Source organism: Callithrix jacchus, chromosome 1 (genome assembly GCF_049354715.1).
Source record: "Callithrix jacchus isolate 240 chromosome 1, calJac240_pri, whole genome shotgun sequence".
Lineage (NCBI taxonomy): Eukaryota > Metazoa > Chordata > Mammalia > Primates > Cebidae > Callithrix > Callithrix jacchus.
This window is the reverse complement of record NC_133502.1, coordinates 187,168,694-187,188,471: the sequence shown is the minus strand read 5'-3', so window position 1 is coordinate 187,188,471 and position 19,778 is coordinate 187,168,694. Positions and strand designations below refer to the sequence as shown.

Genomic DNA, 19,778 nt, shown 5'->3' with positions numbered 1-19,778 from the left:
GCTGCTGAAAAAATGACTGTCCCAAGTTTTCCAATATAAATTTACTGATATTGTTAGAGACTAACAAAAAGAAAATACAATAAAAGCAGCCAAGGGATATTGTCCCATGAAACATGCAAAGACAGAGGAAGGGCAGCAGCCATCTGGAAAGGTTATAACAGCAAATGAAAGGCAAACCACAAGCCAGAAGCTGTAAGTGGATATTAGTCAAGAGTTCCAGGTACTGATGCCACAAACTGTAAGAAACAGACTAAGTGAAAGGGAGCCCAGGGCAGTGGCATGTGCCTGGAGTCCCAGCTACCCTGGAGGATGAGACAGGAGGATCTTTTGAGCTCAAGAGTTCAATCCAGCCTGGGTGATATTGTGAGATACCATCTGGTGTGTGTGTGTGTGTGTGTGTGTGTGTGTTTAGGAGACTGCACGAGTTCACAGACTGAGTAGGGCCCGATACCATCTTTCATTTATTTATTTATTTTGAGACAAAGTTTTGCTCGTTACCCAGGCTGGAGTGCAATGGCGTCATCTCGGCTCACCGCAACCTTCACCTCCTGGGTTCAGGCAATTCTCCTGCCTCAGCCTCCTGAGTAGCTGGGATTACAGGCACGCGACACCATGCCCAGCTAATTATTTATATTTTTAGTAGAGATGGGATTTCATCATGTTGATCAGGATGGTCTCGATCTCTTGACCTCATGATCCACCCGCCTTAGCCTCCCGAAGTGCTGGGATTACAGGCTTGAGCCACCGCGCCGGGCCTCCGATACTGCCTTTTAAAAAGAACCACATAATTCAAGGCCTTCAGCCTCCAGAATTCCTCAAAATCTCAAAGCACAAAATCTTAGATCAGTTTAAGGGCACTAGAGATACTGAAAATGTCAATCTTCAAGTCTCAAAAAAGCTACTTTCAAAGTAGCTTATTTGCGGAGAAGATGCCAGAGAAAGAGAAAGAAAAAATTCCTATAATTTGCAAACACACCAAGTATGGGTTTGTAGTTTTCACTCGGCACAGAATTTATTTGTAAGACATGGATCCTAACCTTGACCCTACTGGTAAGTCAGCCATTTTCTGAAGGAGTTAAGAGTGCTATGCATGCTGTGAAACATTTCTAGAACCACAGAACTTTAGAAAGGAACACCTGGGACTCACTGAGTCTAAAACCATCACTTATGGGGCGCCGGAAATCCAAAGTCATCCGCCTAAGAACACAACTTAAGGAGAGGTGGACCACAGTCCAGGTGTCTCATTGGTGCCTTTTGAAAACGTGTTTGGTCACATCAACTAGATTTAAGACCCTGTGCTCAGAAGTGCCCCGTGGCTCTGTGCAACACCACACTTTTACCGAAAGCACCTTCGCACTGGAGTTCTTCACACTGTGCCAAGTGCACCGCATTCTGAGCCCCAGCACACCTCATCAAAGGGGCAGATGATCACTAGTCCCGAATGCTGCCAAGGTGCATTTAGGCTTTCCTAACTGTGTTCCAGAAAACTAGGCAACTTAACTTCCGTCGCAAAGCGTGCCATGTGCTAACGCACGACACCCTTCTGAGACCAGAGGGGCTGCCCCTTCTAAACTGCACAAGATCCCAACTGCCTTTGAAGCGTCACATGGTAGACACACACACACACACACACACACACACACACACACAAGCAGCAAGCGTTCCCTTTCAAATCATGGGTATAAATAGAAAGGGGACCTGGCATTCACTTTTAGAGTTTCATTATGATAGCACATTCTCCCCTTTCATGATCTCAGCCTTTATAGATCTATCTGCCCTTCTATAATTCACATCCTGTTCTTGGCCTTTCTTCCTTGGAGAAGGTGCAGATACGGAATCTTTATCAGGCATTTTTATCCTCTAGTACCTTTCATTAAATAGATTAGTGTTACAAAGCACTATTTTTAAAAATCACTTTAGGTGGGGCGTGGTGGCTCACGAGGCGGTTGGATCACAAGTCAGGAGATCAAGACCATCCTGGCCAACATGGTGAAACTCCGTCTCTACAAAAAATACGAAAATTAGCTGGATGTGGTGGCACACGCCTGTAGTCCCAGCTACAGGCTGAGGCTGAGGCAGGAAAAGTGCTTGAACCGGGGAGGCGGAGGTTACAGTGAGCGGAGATCGTGCTACTGCACTCAAGCCTGGCGACAAAGGGGGACTGCCTCAAAACAAAACAAAGCAAAACAAAACACCACTTTACATCATTCATCTCCTCAGGGAGGCCCTACTAATCACCCTACCTTAAACGGCAACAACCTTGACCTCAGTGTGGCCCTGTGCAAGCCTCCACTCCACTCTACTCAGGGCCTTCTGACATTACATACATTAATGTCTGTCTCATGGCACTAAAAAGGAAGCAGGTATTTTTCTATTATGTTCACAACTATACCAGCACCTAGTACATTGCCTAACACATAGTAGGTGCTTAATAAATATTTGCTGAAGGCTGGGTGCGGTGGCAAACTTCCAGTGGCACAATTGGAATACAAGTTTCCTAACTCCTAGCGCAGCTCATCTTGTGTCATGAAAGTAGGCTCCTGAACACCCAACTGGGGCCAACTTACTCTTCTGTCCATTTCAGGGCCTCTTAACCTTTGTATGGGTTGGGGGCGGCTTCCAGAATCTGAAGAGAGCAGTAGGCCCCCTCCTCCACCAGAGTGCACCCATGTACACCCACACAAAGTCTCCCACCCTGGCGCCAGGTTTAGGAAACACTGACACGATAGATGGACTGCAAGTTTCTCCTAGCTATTTCTATTACTTAAGGTTTAACAATCCACGCATTCAGCACTTAATTAAGAGGCTGGATTTTAGGCCGGGCGCAGTGGCTCAAGCCTGTAATCCCAGCACTTTGGGAGGCCGAGGCGGGTGGATCACGAGGTCAAGAGATCGAGACCATCCTGGTCAACATGGCGAAACCCCGTCTCTACTAAAAATACAAAAAATTAGCTGGGCATGGTGGCGCGTGCCTGTAATCCCGGCTATTCAGGAGGCTGAGGCAGTAGAATTGCCTGAACCCAGGAGGCACTCCAGCCTGGGTAACAAGACCATCGCGAAACAAAAACAAAAACAGTTAATACTCTTATCCCTGAGTGAAAGAATACAATGTTAACAGTTAACAACTTTCATCTCTGATTGGTAACTATGGGTGGTTTTAATTTTTACCTGTATTTTATGATAATTTTCACTTTTATATAATTTTTTGTAGTCTTTTTACAACTAGGAATTTTGAACTGAGATAAGGCATTACTATCATATAAACAGGTTTCTCATCTAAAACAGAATCAAGTATGTTGACTCTTCTAAAGAAATCCTGTATATTCCAGATGGATTAATAAAGTAAAAAGTATTTTCAAATAATACATACAAAAATTAAAATATGTTTTGGTGACAGTTATCTAAGTGGAAGGTCTTAATCTCTTAGGGAACTGCAGCATGAACCCTGCTGGCCCTTCACCTATCTGAGAGATAGCTTCACTTTAGATAAATGGAACCCAAGTCCTTGAGGATTCTCCTTCTCAAATTTTCTATAAATCCATGGATTCAGCCTGGTGGTCAAGGGTAAAAATGAGATCTTTCCCATGGCTGAAAACTGGTTTCCTGAAATAAATGATCTCCAACTTTTACCACTTGCTATGATTCATCATTTTTATATTTTAAAGTTGCAGTAAATTAAGACTGTAGGGCCCTTCCACATGGCCTAGCAGGCACGGCTCAGCACTGGAATTTATTTTTATTTTTATTCTATTATTATTATTTCTGAGACAGGGTTTCACTCTTGCTGCCCAAGCTAGAGTACAATGGCGTGATCTTGGCTCACTGCAACCTTTGCCTCCTGGGTTCAAGAGATTCTCCTGCCTCAGCCTCCCAGGTAGCTGAGATTGTATATAAAAAATTATCCCAGCTAATTTTTTGTATTTTTAGTAGAAACGGGGTTTCACCACATTAGCCAGGCTGGTCTCCAACTCTGGACCTCAGGTGATCCACCCCCCTCAGCCTCCCAAAGAATTGTGATTACAGGCATGAGCCAACGTACCCGGCCGTTTTTTATTTTTATAAGAGTCTTCCACTGAATCATAAAATCTAAACAAGGGATTGTTTCTCAAACTGTCAGGACCATAAACTATTAGATTAAAATAAAATCACCTTAGAAAAACAAAAATAATTTATGTACACTTAGAGAATCAGAATTGACAGTGTTTTCCTTGAGTTCTGTACTGTCAACAGGTTAAATGTGCTGGAAGTCTGAAAAACACTTTTTGTTTCTGAAACAGAGTTTCACTTTTGTTGCTCAGGCTGGAGTGCAATGGCTTGATCTCAGGTCACTGCAACCTCTGCCTCCCGGGTTCAAGCGATTCTCCTGCCTCAGCCTCCCAAGTAGCTGGGATACGAGTGCCCACCATCGCACCGAGCTAATTTTGTATTTTTAGTAGAAACTAGGTTTTACCATATTGGTCAGGCTGGTCTCAAACTCCTGACCTCAGGTGATTTGCCTGCTTGAGCCTCCCAAAGTGCTGGGATTACAGGCCTGAGCTACCGCGCCCCGCCAAGAAAATACATTTTTAAATCTTAATTTTTTCATCTGACATAATAATCTATTCCAACAAAATTCGAATTTTTCATAACTACTAAAACCCTTAAGTTAAAATTTCCGTTTGCTATATCAAAACATACCTAACATGAGATGGATCAGACAAGAACTACAGGAAAGAAAAGTCACTTTCACTTGTTATCCACTGACTTAACATCTCCTAATGAAAATGAGTGTGGATAGTTCTTAAAACCTGCACATGTTGGAAGCCAAATATTCAATTCTGTTGCATGCATTTCTAAGACCATGTATTTTAGCCCCAAAAAACTGTCATTTCCAGGAAACGCTGAAGTCGAAAGAGAAGACGGTCATATCAACGAGCCTTGATTATTCACCATGTAAACTACAGTGATTTTTCATTTGTTATACATATAAATTCGCCTCTTTAATCTGTTTATATTTCCTTTAGGAATCAAGGCAGCTAATTCTCAGAAACCACAAGTTTATTCTTATAACAGAGGACAAGCTATTTACAGGTTACTCTAAATATGCTGCGAGTACTTAAGGCAAAAATGAATTACCTCTATTTTTCCATCAACAAAATGGGAATACATGGATTCTGAGACATGAAGTTTTACCAACAATATTTTTAGGATACGTCTTTAAACTCTGACCTCATAATCCCAGCATCACCTCAACTTTACTACCTTGCAAGGAAGGAAACAGGCTAGGTGCAAGTCTCCCCATACCCAAGATGGCCCTGTCACAGGCGGCACCTCCCACCACAGCCACCATTTTGACTGCAGGACATAATTAAACTACTCACGATTTTGTACCAACTGAAAGAAAACGCAGGACATCAGAGTAACTGAGAAACGTCCCTTGACCTTTGGGATTCCCAACTCTTTTTTAGCTTTCGTGGCTCTGTTTTTGTTCTTTTTTATTTTATTTTATTTTTTTTTTGAGACAGAGTCTCGCTCTTGTTACCCAGGCTGGAGTGCAATGGCGCGATCTCGGCTCACCGCAACCTCCGCCTCCTGGGTTCAGGCAATTCTCCCGCCTCAGCCTCCTGAGTAGCTGGGATTACAGGCACGCGCCACCATGCCCAGCTAATTTTTTTGTATTTTCAGTAGAGACGGGGTTTCACCTTGTTGACCAGGATGGTCTCGATCTCTTGACTTCATGATCCACCCGCCTCGGCCTCCCAAAGTGCTGGGGTTACAGGCTTGAGCCACCGCGCCCGGCCTTGTTTTTGTTCTTTAGTCAATATAAACATTTGTCTCGAGAACATTTTCATTAATAAAATTATGCTTGCTACATTCACGTTCAAACTTTGAAAACGCTGTGGCGCTGCGTAAAGTGTCCAAGTTATTACCTCTTCCTAAAAAGTGGGGAAGCCCACGATTTGCTCACATGGTTTCAATCAGCTTAAGGAACTCAAAATCGCCAAAAGCCAGTGAGTGGCCCTAGATTATCTGTCCACATTCCTCTTCTTTCTCCCATCCCAACCCCTTTTGATCTTTTTATTTTCCCGATTTCATTAACTGCAACGAGAGCAAGGTGCCGCACCGTTCACAGGAGAAGCAACTGATATTTCAGCAAACACGACTGAATCCAAAAATAAGGGTGAGGCAAAGAGCTCAGGAATAAACGAGTTGAAATCAACCCGAAAATGGCACAAAGTAAGAGCCGAGGGGCTGGGGAGGCAACAACGATCTGCTCATCCAAAAGAGTGGTTCTAATTTTGATGACTTCGTCGGCGAACCCATCCGCAGAACGGAAAACAAACATTGACCAACGCCGTTGCCATTCACCTTTGTCCAAAGGCAAAAGGTGAAAAGTCACGACACGTATTGCCACAGAAGAGAAGGCAATTCAACCTGCCAACCAGTCGACTATTTCTCAGCCCCTTCCAAACACAAAATTAGGAGAAAAGGGCGGCCCCTGGGCTGGCCGCAGCCAGGCCGACGAGTGCGCTGCGCTCCGCAGGCTCCTGCCACCCATCCTGCTCGTCCAGGACCCTCGGGTTTCGGCCCAGTTAACACAAAGCCCGGGGCTGGAAAGCATCTCCGGGCTGGAAAGCACTTCCGCCCTGGCCAGAAAGGCCAGCCGGACCCTGCGCTCGCCCCGGGGCATAATAATGGCAAGCTCAACTCCAAGGGCTCCCGAGCCCCGAGATAAAGAGGCTAAAGAGGCTGAATATTCCGAGAGGAAGGGTGCTGTGGAAGAATAACGGAGTCCCAAACTTTCCATCCGCAGCCCCAGAGCCCCGCACCCAGACCCAGTCCCCGCCGGCCCGAAGTTGGCCGGAGCGCCTCCCGGGAGTTTAGGGCCTCCAGGAGCCCCCGCCACGAGCCCGCCCTAGCGGGGCGAGCCCTCCCTGCCGGCCGCAGCAGCCTCGCGCGGGGTCCAAGTTAATCCCGCGCGGCGCACCCCCGGCGTCCGGCCCCGCCGGAGCAGCTGGCTCGCGCCTCAATGGCATCGGGCAGTGAGCGCGCGCAGCTCTCGCGCCCACACTAAGCCCCGCCGGAGAAGTCCCGGGAGGGCCGCGGGGTCCGGCTCCCCCTCCCACAAAATCACGGGCCCGCCCCGCCCTCGGGCCGCCCGCTCCGCCGCCCCAGGAGCCCGCGTCCCCAGCCCGACGCCTGCAGTCCGCACCCAGGGCAGAGCCCGGTGGCCCCCGCCCGCCCTCCTGCCTTTCGGCGCTCCGCTCCTGGCCCGGGACTCCTGGTGGAAGTCCCTGGGGCCCCGGCCCCTCCGCGCGACGACCCGGGACGCCCCGCGCGGGGCAGGGGGAGCAGGTGCGCAGCGCGCCGTCTCCCGCCCGCGCAGCGACTCACCGCGATCTCGAAGTCGGGCAGGCGGAACGCTGTGGGAAAGAGCAAGCAGAAGTGCGCGATGGCCCGGATGTCCCACCAGGAGCGGAGCTCGCCCAGCCCAGCCGCGCAGCACTCCTCCAGGCACATCTCCTCGCCGCGGCGCTGGCGGCGGCCCCTCGCTGCCCGCGCTCGGCCCGCCGGCCTGGGACTCCCGCCGCGACAGCAACGCAGCCTCCGCGCTGTCCTCGGCGAGGGCGTCGGGGCCCTCCTCCCGCTGCTGCCGCCGCTGTGCGAATGCAGGAGCCCAGGGCGGGCGCCGGGCGGGGGGCGGCAGCGCGGGGTCCCTAGCTACTGTGGCGGCTGCGGCTGCCCGCGGGGTCCGCGCGCTTGCCCCATCCTGCGGCTGAGGCGGCGGCGGCCGCCCCCAGTCCCCTACAATATAATCGATTCCCGGCTGGGGAAACGACGGGGCTGGGGACTGAGGGGCCGGGGACTGAGGGGCCGGACGCGGAGCCGGGAGGAGGGGCCGCCCACGAGGAGGGGGCGGGGCTTCCCGCGCCACAACAACCCCCGCCCGGAAAGCTGCACCGCCCGAGAGGGGGAGAGGGAAGGGGAGAGGGAGAGGGAAGGGGAGAGGGAGAGGGAGGGGGAGGGGCGCACGCCCCCAGGGCCCAGGACCGCGGGGCCTGGGGGGCTCGGGCAGCCCCGGGAGAACGCTCACACGGCGCCCCCTGGTGCTGTTCAGAGATCCGCCCTGCGTCTCGGGGCTTCTCCCCTCTGCTGCCCTTTTCTTCTGAGGGTTCCTCCTCTGTTCTGTGGCCCAGCATGCCAACTTTAGACCCGTTTCCTCCCACCATTCTCTAACTCTGGCTGTCTCCACAGTTTTTTGCCTAGTTCCTCCACCCACCCTGCTACTCTGTCCTCAATTACCCTCTGGAAGGGATCCTGGCCCCAGGAGCTGAGGGGTCTCAAGTGTCTTGGAATGAGCTGTAAATCTGAATCTTGAGCTTCCAACAAGAGCTTTCCATTTGGACCTCCTCTGGCCCTGTTGGCATTGATACCCTGAGTCTTTGACCCTGCTTTGAACATCTGTGCCGCCCTTCCCCTTGGATTTAAGTGCCTCGGACCTATTTTCTGCACTTATTTTAGCCTAACCTCCTAGAATCTAGATTAGGGACCGCCTACCGATTGGCTGGTCACTCACTCTTCTTCCCTTCTCCCTTTGATTCGGAGTGCTATTGTACTTTTTAGCCTGGCCCATTCTTTCACTCTCAAAACACTAGTTGTATCATCTACACAGCTTTGGGAGGCCGAGGCGGGTGGATCACGAGGTCAAGAGATCGAAACCATCCTGGTCAACATGGTGAAACCCCGTCTCTACTAAAAATACAAAAAATTAGCTGGGCATGGTGGCGCGTGCCTGTAATCCCAGCTACTCAGGAGGCTGAGGCAGGACAATTGCCTGAACCCAGGAGGCAGAGGTTGCGGTGAGCCGAGATGGCGCCATTGCACTCCAGCCTGGATAACAAGAGCAAAACTCCGTCTCAAAAAAAAAAAAAACACAGCTAGGCCGGGTGCGGTGGCGCATGCCTGTAATCCCAGCACTTTAGGAGGCCGAGGTGGGCGGATCACGAGGTCAAGAGATCGAGACCATCCTGGTCAACAAGGTGAAACCCCGTCTCTACTAAAAATACAAAACTTAGCTGGGTGTCGTCCCAGCTACTCCGGAGGCTGAGGCAGAAGAATGGCTTCAGCTCGGGAGGTAGAGGTTGCAGTGAGTTGAGATCATGCCACTGCACTCCAGCCTGGCAACAGATCGAGACTCCATCTCAAAAAAAAAAAAAACAAAAAAACCACACAGCTCATACTTTCTTTCCCCTTCTCATTAGTGCTGTTTCCTGTTTGTGAGATGGTGTCATTAACTTCAGATAACATTAAAAGTAACAAAAAGGCCTGGCACGGTGGCTCACCCCTGTAATCCCAACATTGTGGGAGACCAAGGTGGGTGGATCGCTGCAGGTCAGGAGTTCAAAACCAGCCTGGCCAACATAGTGAAACCCTGACTGTACTAAAAATACAAAAATTAGCCAGGCATGGTGGTGCACACCTGTAGTCTCAGCTACTCAGGAGGCTGAGGCAGGAGAATCACTTGAACCCGGGAGGTAGAGGTTGTAGTGAGCCAAGATTGCACCACTGCACTCTAGCCTAGGCAACAGGGCAAGACTCCATCTCAAAAAAAAAAAAAAAAAAAAGTAGCAAGAAGTAATTCTTTTGTGTTCTCCACAACTCTGAGTTCCATAATTTTTTTTTTTTTGAGGCACAGTCTCACTCTGTCACCAGGCGCCAGGCTGGAGTACAGTGGTGCGATCTCGACTCACTGCAACCTCTGTCTCCCTGGTTCAAGCAATTCTCCTGCCTCAGCCTCCCAAGCAGCTGGGACTACAGGCGCGTGCCACCACGCTCAGCTAATTTTTGTATTTTTAGTAGAGACAGGGTTTCATCTTGTTGACCAGGATGGTCTCGATCTCTTGACTTCACGATCCACCCACCTCGGCCTCCCAAAGTGCTAGGATTACAGGCGCAAGCCACCGCACCCGGCCATTCTTTCTTTAGATATGGGGTCTCCCTATGTTGTCTAGGCTGCAGTGAGTGGTGCAATCATACCTCACTGTAAGCTTACTGAGCCATCTTCCTGCCTCAGCCTCCCAAGTAGCTGGTGCTACAGGCCGGGGTAACCACCTTTTTAAGACATCATTGCTTTGGGAAATACGTTGTTATTTCCAAAGGACTGATTTAAACATATGCTCCCTGCTTTATTATTATTGGACCTTGGAAGAGATGAACAAAGGAACGTGCGGCTTCTTCATAAACATTGCTAACCAGGACAAGCATCCAAACCTTCTAACTGTTCAGCCAGTTTTCTCTCTTTGGAATCATGCTACTTCTCTCTTCTATTTAAACTGCGCTTTCTCGTCCTTTGTTTGCCAGTCTGATCTGGATACTTCTTGTTTCAGTGTTAGAATAAAATTGGACCTAGAGAGTGTAGTATAACCATTTTGTTAGTACTTTATTCAACTGCGTATAACTAAGTCCAAGTACGGACTTGACACCCCTTCATGAACATCTCTGGTTTTCTTGTTAAAGAACTGCATTCTGTGGCCCAGCGCGGTGGCTCATGCCTGTAATCCTAGCACTTTGGGAGGCTGAGGTGGGCAGATCACAAGGTCAAGAGATCAAGACCATCCTGGCCAACATGGTGAAACCCCATCTCTTAAAAAAAGAAAAAGAACTGCATTCCATAACTCCCTCTTACCAAAGAAAACTATACATCAAGCTAATTTAAAATTTTTAGAAATAAGTCTGGGCATATTGGTTCACACCTGTAATCCCAACACTTAGAGAGGCTGCAGTGGGTGGATCACTTGAGCCCAGGAGTTCAAGACCAGCCTGGGCAACATGGTGAAACCCCATCTCTACAAAAAATATAAAAATTAACCAGGCATGTTGGTGCACACTTTAGTCCCAGCTACTCCAGAGGCTGAGGTGGCAGGATTGCTTGAACCCAGGAGGTGGAAGTTGCAGGGAACTGAGATCATTCTACTACACTCCAGCCTGAGCGACAGAGCAAGACCCCGCCTCAAAAATAAATAGGCCGGGTGCAATGGCTCACGCCTGTAATTCCAGCACTTTGGGAGGCCAAAGTGGGCAGATCACCTGAGGTCAGGAGTTCAAGCCCAGCCTGTTGGCCAGGCTGGGCTTGAACTCCTGCTTTGAATGTGTGCTTTGAATGTGTCCCCCAAAGTTCATGTGTTAGAAACTTGATCCCGAATGTGGAGGTGTTGAAAGATGGGGCTTAATGGGAGGTGTCATGGGGGCACCATCCTTATGAATAGATTAATGTCATTATCACAGATCCTTTTTTTTTTTTTTTTTTTATTTGAGACAGAGTTTCGCTGTTGTTTCCCAGACTGGAAACAACTAAGGGGCTGAGGCAGGAAGATCGCTTGAAGCTAGGAGGTGGAGGTTGCAGTGAACTGAGATCGCACCATTGCACTCCAGCTCAGGCAACAGAGCAAGACTTGGTCTCAAAAAAGAAAGAAAAAAAAAAACGAGAGAAAATAGAAAAGAAATGCAAATGAAGAGGCATGTGGAACTTGGTGATACAAAAATGGAAACCAAAAACCTGATAACAATGCAAAGGAAAAAAATCAGGATGGGGAAAACAATCCCCAAAAAGGATTATGGAAATCGCTAAACGGTGAAGAAACTAAGTAGAAATAGAAAACCAAGTATATACAAAAGGCTTGAAAAGAATCTCAAAATGTGGTGATTAGTTACACAGAGCTGAGTGCAGTGGCAGGTCTGCAGTCCCACCTACTCAGGATGCTGTGGCTGGAGGATAACCTGTGCCCTGGGAATTCAAGGATACAGCAAGCTATGATTGCATCTTTTTTTTTTTTCAAAAGACAGGGTTTCACCATTTTGGCCAGGGTGGTCTCGAACTCCTGACCTCAGGTGATCCACCTGCCTTGGCCTCCAGATGTGCTGGGATTACAGATGTGAGCCACTGTGCCCGGCCTATGATTGCATCTTTGAATAACCACAGTACTCCAGCCTGTACAGCATAGTGAGACATCATTTGAAAACAAACACTAGGCCGAGTGCAGTGACTCACGCCTATAATCTCAGTACTTTGAGAGGCCGAGGCCAGCAGATCACTTCAGGTGAGGAGTTCCAGACCAGCCTGACTAACTTGGTGAAAACCCATCTCTATTAAAAATACAAAAATTAGGTGTGGCAGCAGGCTCGTAATCCCAGCTACTTGGGAAGCTGAGACAGGAGAATCGCTTGAACCTGGAAGGCAGAGGCTGCAGTGAACTGAGATTGTGCCACTGCATTTCAGTTTGGGTGACAAAGCTAAACTCTCTCATAAAAAATAAAAAAAATTAGCCAGGCCTGGTGACCATCCCAGTGATCATCCCAACTATTTGGGAGACTGGGCCAGAAGAATCATTTAAACCCAGGAGATGGAGATTGCAGTAAGCTGAGATCCTGCCTTTGCACTCCAGCCTGGGAGTCAAAGAAAGACCACATCTCAAAAAAACAAAAACAAACAAACAAAAAAAAAAACAAAACGCTAGGCCAGGCTCATGCCTGCAATCCCAGCACTTTGGGAGGCTGAGGCAGGTGGATTGCTTGAGGTCAGGAGTTTGAGACCACCCATGGCCAACATGGCGAAACCCCATCTCGGCTAAAAATACAAAAATTAGCTGGGCTGGTGACGGATACCTATAATCCAAGCTACTCAGGAGGCTGAGGCAGGAGAAACGCTTGAATCCAGAAGGTGGACGTTACAGTGAGCCAAGATCACACCACTGCACTCCAGCCTGGGCAACAGAGTGAGACTCCATCTCAAACAAAACAAAAAACAAACAAACAAAAAACCTAGATGATATATAGTAATAGCAAGGGTGTTGACACTTTACAAAGTATAATCTTCACTCAACCACAAACTTTCTTTATGATTATAAAAAACAGAGAGTGGGCCAGGTGCTGGTTCACGCCTGTAATCCTGGCACTTTGGGAGGCCAAGGCGGGTGGATCAGAAGGTCAGGAGATTGAGACCAGCCTGGCCAACATGGTAAAACCCTGTCTCTACTAAAATACAAAAAACTAGCCAGGCATGGTGGAGCATGCCTGTAGTCCCAGCTACTTAGGAGCCTGAGGCAAGAGAATTGCTTGAAGCCAGGAGGCAGAGGTTGCAGTAAGCTGAGATCATGCCACTGCACTCCAGCCTGGTGACAGAGCAAGACTCCATCTCAAAAAAAGAAAAAAAGAGAGAGAGAGAGAGAGAGAGAGAGAGAGAGAGAGAAAGAGAGAGTGGGTCAGGAGCAATGGCTCGTGCCTGTAATCCCAGGACGTTGGGAGGCCGAGGCTGGCTGATCATGAGGTCAGAAATTCAGGACAAACATGATGAAACCCTGTCTCTACTAAAAATACAAAAATAAGCCACACATGGTGGCATGTGCCTGTAATATCAGCTACTCAGGAGGCTGAGGCAGGAGAAAGCTTGAACCCAGGAGGCGGAGGTTTCAGTGAGCTTAGATCAGGCCACTGCACTCCAGCCTGGATGACAGTGAGACTCCGTCTCAAAAAAAAAAAAAAAAAAGGGTCCCAGAGGTGAGGGAAGCCGGGGCGAAGCGAGGAGGTCCCTGAGCACGGCCGGGCGGAGCGGGCCTGGCCGGGCGATCCCCAGCGGGTCCCGGGAAGGCGGAAGGCTTAGGCGGAGCCGCGCCGCCGGGGCTGAGCGGTGGCTTCCCGCTCCGACGGCCCCGTGCCCGCGCCCGGCGCTATGGAGGCGGCGCTACTGGGGCTGTGCAACTTGAGCACGCTGGGTGTGTGCGCCGCGCTGAAGCTGCCGCAGATCTCCGCGGTGCTGGCGGTGCGCAGCGCGCGGGGCCTCAGCCTCCCGAGTTTACTTCTGGAGCGGGCGGGCAGCCTTCTTTGACACTGGGGAGTCCACACCGCCACTGCGAGGATACAGCAAACTGACCTGTGTTCCGGGTGCCTGCCAGGCCCCGATGGCTGCATTTTGGGGGAGCCGTGTGGACCCGTGCCCTCCTCTCTCCAGGTTCCTGGTGTTTCTCCGGTACCAGTGTTACTATGGCTATCCGCCACTGACCTACCTGGAGTAGTACCCCATCCTCATCGCACAAGATGTCATCCTCCTGCTCTGTATCTTTCATTTTAACGGGAAAGTGAAGCAGGCCACGCCCTATGTCGCTGTATTGGCGTCTTCTTGGTTCGTCCTCGCCCTGCAGAAGTGGATCATAGACCTGGCCATGAATTTCTGTACTTTCATCAGTGCGGCCAGTAAGTTTACGCAGCTCCAGTGTCTGTGGAAGACGAGAGACTCGGGAGCGGTGAGTGCGCTGACTTGGAGCCTCTCCTCCTACACCTGTGCAACAAGAATAATCACAACTTTAATGACCACCGATGATTTTACAATTCTTTTTTTTGAGACGGAGTTTCGCTCTTGTTGCCCAGGCTGGAGTGCAATGGTGCGATCTCGGCTCACCGCAACCTCCGCCTCCTGGGTTCAGGCAATTCTCCTGCCTCAGCCTCCTGAGTAGCTGGGATTACAGGCACGCGCCACCATGCCCAGCTAATTTTTGTATTTTTAGTAGAGACAGGGTTTCACCATGTTGATCAGGATGGTCTCGATCTGTTGACCTCGTGATCCACCCGCCTCGGCCTCCCAAAGTGCTGGGATTACAGGCTTGAGCCACCGCGCCCGGCCGATGTTACAATTCTTAAACGTTTTGTGATCGTGCTGGCTTTAAATATATGGGTAACAATGACAGTACTTCGCTACCGGAAGGCCGCCATGAAGGCTGAATGATGGACACATTATTTCTTTACACTGTGGATTCCGAGTAACTGAATGAAAGGAAAAAGAAGCTCTTTGCTAAATTAAGGTCTTTTACAAATTTAGTAAATCAGTTTAGACTCTTTGAAGCCAAAGGCTTTTTTAGACTTGAAAGAGCCATTTAAATACTTGTTTAAAAATACCGATTTCCCTCCTCCTTCCTCACTTCATTAGGTTATGGTAGCGCCCAGCCATCTGCAGTGTTGAGGCCAGTGACTGTTGGAAGTCATCCAGAAGCCCATTTCACAGCCGTTTTGACTCTTACTCTTGAAGTCATGATTAAGTTCTCTCCAAAGAACATAACTACATTGATGTTTTTGGCTTTCAGAATCTTTTAGGAAATAAATCCTCTCCATGACAAAAATGATTATGAATGGAGTGGCATTTTTTCCAAGTCAGAGGTGGACACCCATAATAAATGACTAGGGTTCACTTTCTGGGACTGATGTTTAATTTTTACATAGATACAACAGGATGGCCTCTTTTTTTTTTTTTTTTTTTTTTTTTTTTTTTTTTTTTTTTTTTGAGACGGAGTTTCGCTCTTGTTACCCAGGCTGGAGTGCAATGGCGCGATCTCGGCTCACCGCAATCTCCGCCTCCTGGGATCAGGCAATTCTCCTGCCTCAGCCTCCCGAGCAGCTGGGATTACAGGCACGCACCACCGTGCCCAGCTAATTTTTTGTAATTTTAGTAGAGACGGGGTTTCACCATGTTGACCAGGATGGTCTCGATCTGTTGACCTTGTGATTCACCTGCCTTGGCCTACCAAAGTGCTGGGATTATAGGCGTGAGCCACTGTGCCCAGCCAGAACTTAATTTTTTTTTTAAGACAGAGTCATGCTCTGTCACCCAGGCTGGAGTGCAGTGGTGTGATCTCGGCTTGCTGCAACTTCTGCCTCCAGGGTTCAAATGATTTTTTTTTTTTTTGAGACAGAGTTCCGCTCTTGTTACCCAGGCTGGAGTGCAATGGCGCCATCTCGGCTCACCGCAACCTCCGCCTCCTGGGTTCAGGCAATTCTCCCGCCTCAGCCTCCTGAGTAGCTGGGATTACAGGCACGCGCCACCATGCCCAGCTAATTTTTTGTATCTTTAGTAGAGATGGGGTTTCACCATTTCAACCAGGATGGTCTCGATCTCTTGACCTCGTGATCCACCCACCTCGGCCTCCCAAAGTGCTGTGATTACATGATTCTTCTGCTTCAACATCCCAAGTAGCTGGGACTACAGGCACATGTCATCACACCCGGCCTACTTTTTGTATTTTTATCAGTGACGGGGTTTCCTTATGTTGGCCAGGATGGTCTCGAACTCTTGACCTCAGGTGATCTGCCTGCCTTGATCCCACCAAGTGCTGGGATTACAGGCATGAGCCACCTCTCTTCCTTTTAAGGACAGCTAACAGGCTGGGCACGGTGGCTCAAGCCTGTAATCCCAGCACTTTGGGAGGCCGAGGTGGGTGGATCACGAGGTCAACAGATCGAGACCATCCTGGTCAACATGGTGAAACCCCGTCTCTACTAAAAATACAAGAAATTAACTGGGCATGGTGGCGTGTGCCTGTAATCCCAGCTACTCGGGAGGCTGAGGCAGGAGAATTGCCTGAACCCAGGAGGCGGAGGTTGCGGTGAGCCGAGATTGCGCCATTGCACTCCAGCCTGGGTAACAAGAACGAAACTCCGTCTCAAAAAAAAAAAAAAAAAAAAAAAAAAGGACAGCAGCTAACATCTTTCAAGAAGTGGCCCCTGTGCAAAAAGATGAGGCCTCTGTCGGTAATGCTATCAGAGAGGACTTGGCTCTGTAAAGGGAAAGGATGATTGATTTACCCGAGTCACTTGAATGGGGGGTTTTATGGGGTGTCTGTTTCTAGGTGGACCAAAGCGCACAATCTCCTATGTCAGCAGAAGATTCAGAAGTTTCAGATAGCCCAGGTGGTTCGAGAGTCCAACGCAATGCTCAGGTAAGTGTCTTGCTCTGGAAAACATTTCTGCCAGATTATTTGAAACTGTATTTTTTTTAAAAAATGACGAGAGTAGAGAGAAGTTAGTTGTTTAAAGGGCTGGAAGAAACATGTCGCTATGAACAACTGATGCCTTACAGCTAAAGGGTTTCTCTGCCTTGCTAGGAAATAGTCAGCAGCTGGTGGATGCAGTGCAAGATGGCCAGGGAGCCATCTCCGAGAACAAACCAAGTCTAGCTCATTTTTCACAATGGTCAAAGATTTTTGGGGTCCCTCTGGTGACTGGTGTTCTTCATGGCGACTGGGAGTTGGCTAGGCTGGGACCCTTGATCATTACTGGACGGCTGTCTCTGCTGGAGATTTCTTTCCTGGAGGAGGGACCAGGGCTCATAAAGGAAGGAGTGACATGGGTGCCTGCCCTCAAGGGTTGTGCATCCTAATTGGGGAGATTGGCTAGTTCCTGAAAAGCCAAGACAGTGGAGATGTGCTGACCCAGTAAGTGCCAGGGTGGGAGTGGGTGCACCCTAGTGAAGGTGCCCAGGTTAGCTGCCTGGTTGTATGGATAGCAACAGAAAACATGCCTACCTTTTGCTACAACAGCGTCTCTCCCCGGTATATATATACCCCAGAAAAATGAAGGCACGTAGCCACTACAAGACATGCACAGCATGTATTCATAGCAGCTGTATCCATAACAGCTGAAACCTGGAAATCAGGCCGGGAGCGGTGGCTCACACCTGTAATCCCAGCACTTTGGGAGGCCGAGGCCGGGTGGATCATGAGGTCAAGAGATCAAGACCATCCTGGTCAACATGGTGAAACCCCATCTCTACTCAAAATACAAAAATTAGCTGGGCACAGTGGTGCGTGCCTGTAATCCCAGCTACTCAGGAGGCTGAGGCAGGAGAATTGCCTGAACCCAGGAGGCGGAGGTTACAGTGAGCCGAGATCGCACCATTGCACTCCAGCCTAGGTAACAAGAGCAAAACTCTGTCTCAAAAAAGAAAAACAAAAACAAAAACAAAACCTGGATATCTCTCAATTGTCTATCAATCAGAAGCTGGGTAGAAAAATTATGGCCTATTTATATGATGGAATAATGCTGTGTAGCAGTGATAAAGAATAAACTCATTCCATGCAAAATATAGATAAACTACCCAGCATTGTATTGAACAAAATAAGTCAGGCACAAAAGAGTACATTGTGTGTGAGTCCATTTATATGAAGTTCAAGGACAGGCAAAGTTAATTGATTGGAGGGATGATACTGGCCTCCCACGAGGGAGGCTTACGATAGTTAGTTACATGGGTGGATATGTATATCAGAAGTGACTGAGCTGAACACTTAGGATTAGCACATTTTAACCACTTATTGAATATGTCATATGGTTTATTTTATTTTTTGAGATGGAGTCTCACTCTTTTGCCCAGGTTGGAGGGCAGTGGCGCAATCTGAGCTCACTGCAACCTCTGCCTCCCGGGTTCAAGCGATTCTCTCAAGAAGTTGGGATTGCAGGTCCTCGCCACTACTCCCAGCTAATTTTTGTATTTTTTCTTTACGAGAGATGGGGTTACACCATGTTGGCCAGGCTAGTCTGCCTTGGCCTCCCAAGGTGCTGGGATTACGGGTGTGAGTCCGCTCAATTTTAAATGTCCCCCCCACTTTTTTTTTAAAGATGGGGTTTCTCCATGATGGCCAGGCTAGTCTTGAACTCCTGACCTCAGGTGATCCACCCACCTCGGCCTCCCAAAGTGCTAGGATTACAGGTATGAACCACTGCGCCCGGCTAAATTTTTTTTTTCAAGGTTTTTTTTTTTTTAGTGGAGTGGTGCAATCCTGGCTCACTGTAGCCTTGACCTCCAGGGCTCAAGCCATCCTCCTGACTCAACCTCCCAACAGGTGCAGGCCCCCATGTCTGGCTAATTAAATTTTTTGTAGAGATGTGTTTTCCCTGTGTTGCCCAGGCTGGTCTTGAACTCCTGGACCCCAGAGATCCTGCCTCCGCCTCCCAAAGTGCTGGGATTACAAGCATGAGCCATAATGTCTACCCTAAAAGTTTAAAAAATACATATAACCTGTCGGGTGTGGTGGCTCAAGCTTGTAATCCCAGCACTTTGGGAGGTTAACGTAGGTGAGTGGCTTGAGCCCAGGAGTTTGAGACCAGTCTAGGCAACATAGGAAAACCCCATCTCTACAAATCATAAAAACATTAGCCAGATGTGGTGGTGTACACCTGTGGTCCCACCTACTTGGGAGGTTGAGGCGGGAGGATCACTTGAGCCCGGGAGATCGAGGTTGCAGTGAACTGTGATTGTGCCACTGCACTCTGGCCTGGGCAACAGAGCGAGACCCTGTCTCACAAAAAACCCAAAACACAAATAACCGAAGTAGGAAACAAAGAACAGCAGTAGAGGCAGTGCCATTTCAGAATTCTTGATCTCGTTTCAGGGAAGGATACAAGACCTTCTTCAACACACTCTACCATAACAATATTCCCCTTTTCATCTTTTCTTCGGCCATTGGTGATATCCTGGAGAAAATTATCCGACAGTTGAAAGTGTTCCACCCCAATATCCACATCGTGTCTAACTACATGGATTTTAATGAAGATGTGAGCCAGATCCTGTTTGGGCTGAGAAAGGATGAGGGGTGGGGACCACCAGCCAGGGTGGTTTACTCTGCATGAACCCTTACCTGGGGAGGAAGAGGAGGGAAAACACGCTGGCTTCTTCACCCTTAGGCAGTTGTTTACAGGTTACTTTTTGGCCAGGCATGGTGGCTCACCCCTGTAATCCCAGCACTTCAAGTTGCCAGGGCAGGTGGATCACCTGAGGTCAGGAGTTCGAGACCAGCCTGGCCAACATGGTGAAACTCCATCTCTATTAAAAATACAAAAATTAGCTGGGCGTGGTGGTGGGCGCCTGTAATCCCAGTTACTCAGGAGGCTGAGGCAGGAGAATCGCTTGAACCCAGGAGGCGGAGGTTGTAGTGAGCCGAGGTCACACCACCGCACTCCATCCTGGGCAATAGAGTAAGACT

The 19,778-nt window shown here is 49.0% G+C and overlaps 1 protein-coding gene across 1 annotated transcript in view; it reads right to left on the bottom strand.

The window, feature by feature from the left end:
• Nucleotides 1-8,210, bottom strand: part of LOC144578728 (uncharacterized) — a 63,817-nt gene extending 55,607 nt beyond the window's left edge. The window contains exons 1-2 of the mRNA XM_078346298.1: nt 8,014-8,210; nt 7,375-7,639 (exon numbers count right to left, since the gene is read on the bottom strand). Of these exons, the coding sequence (XP_078202424.1) occupies nt 7,375-7,639; nt 8,014-8,210 (462 nt within the window). The remainder of the gene's footprint in view (nt 1-7,374; nt 7,640-8,013) is intronic.
• Between the last annotated feature and the right edge of the window lie 11,568 nt (nt 8,211-19,778).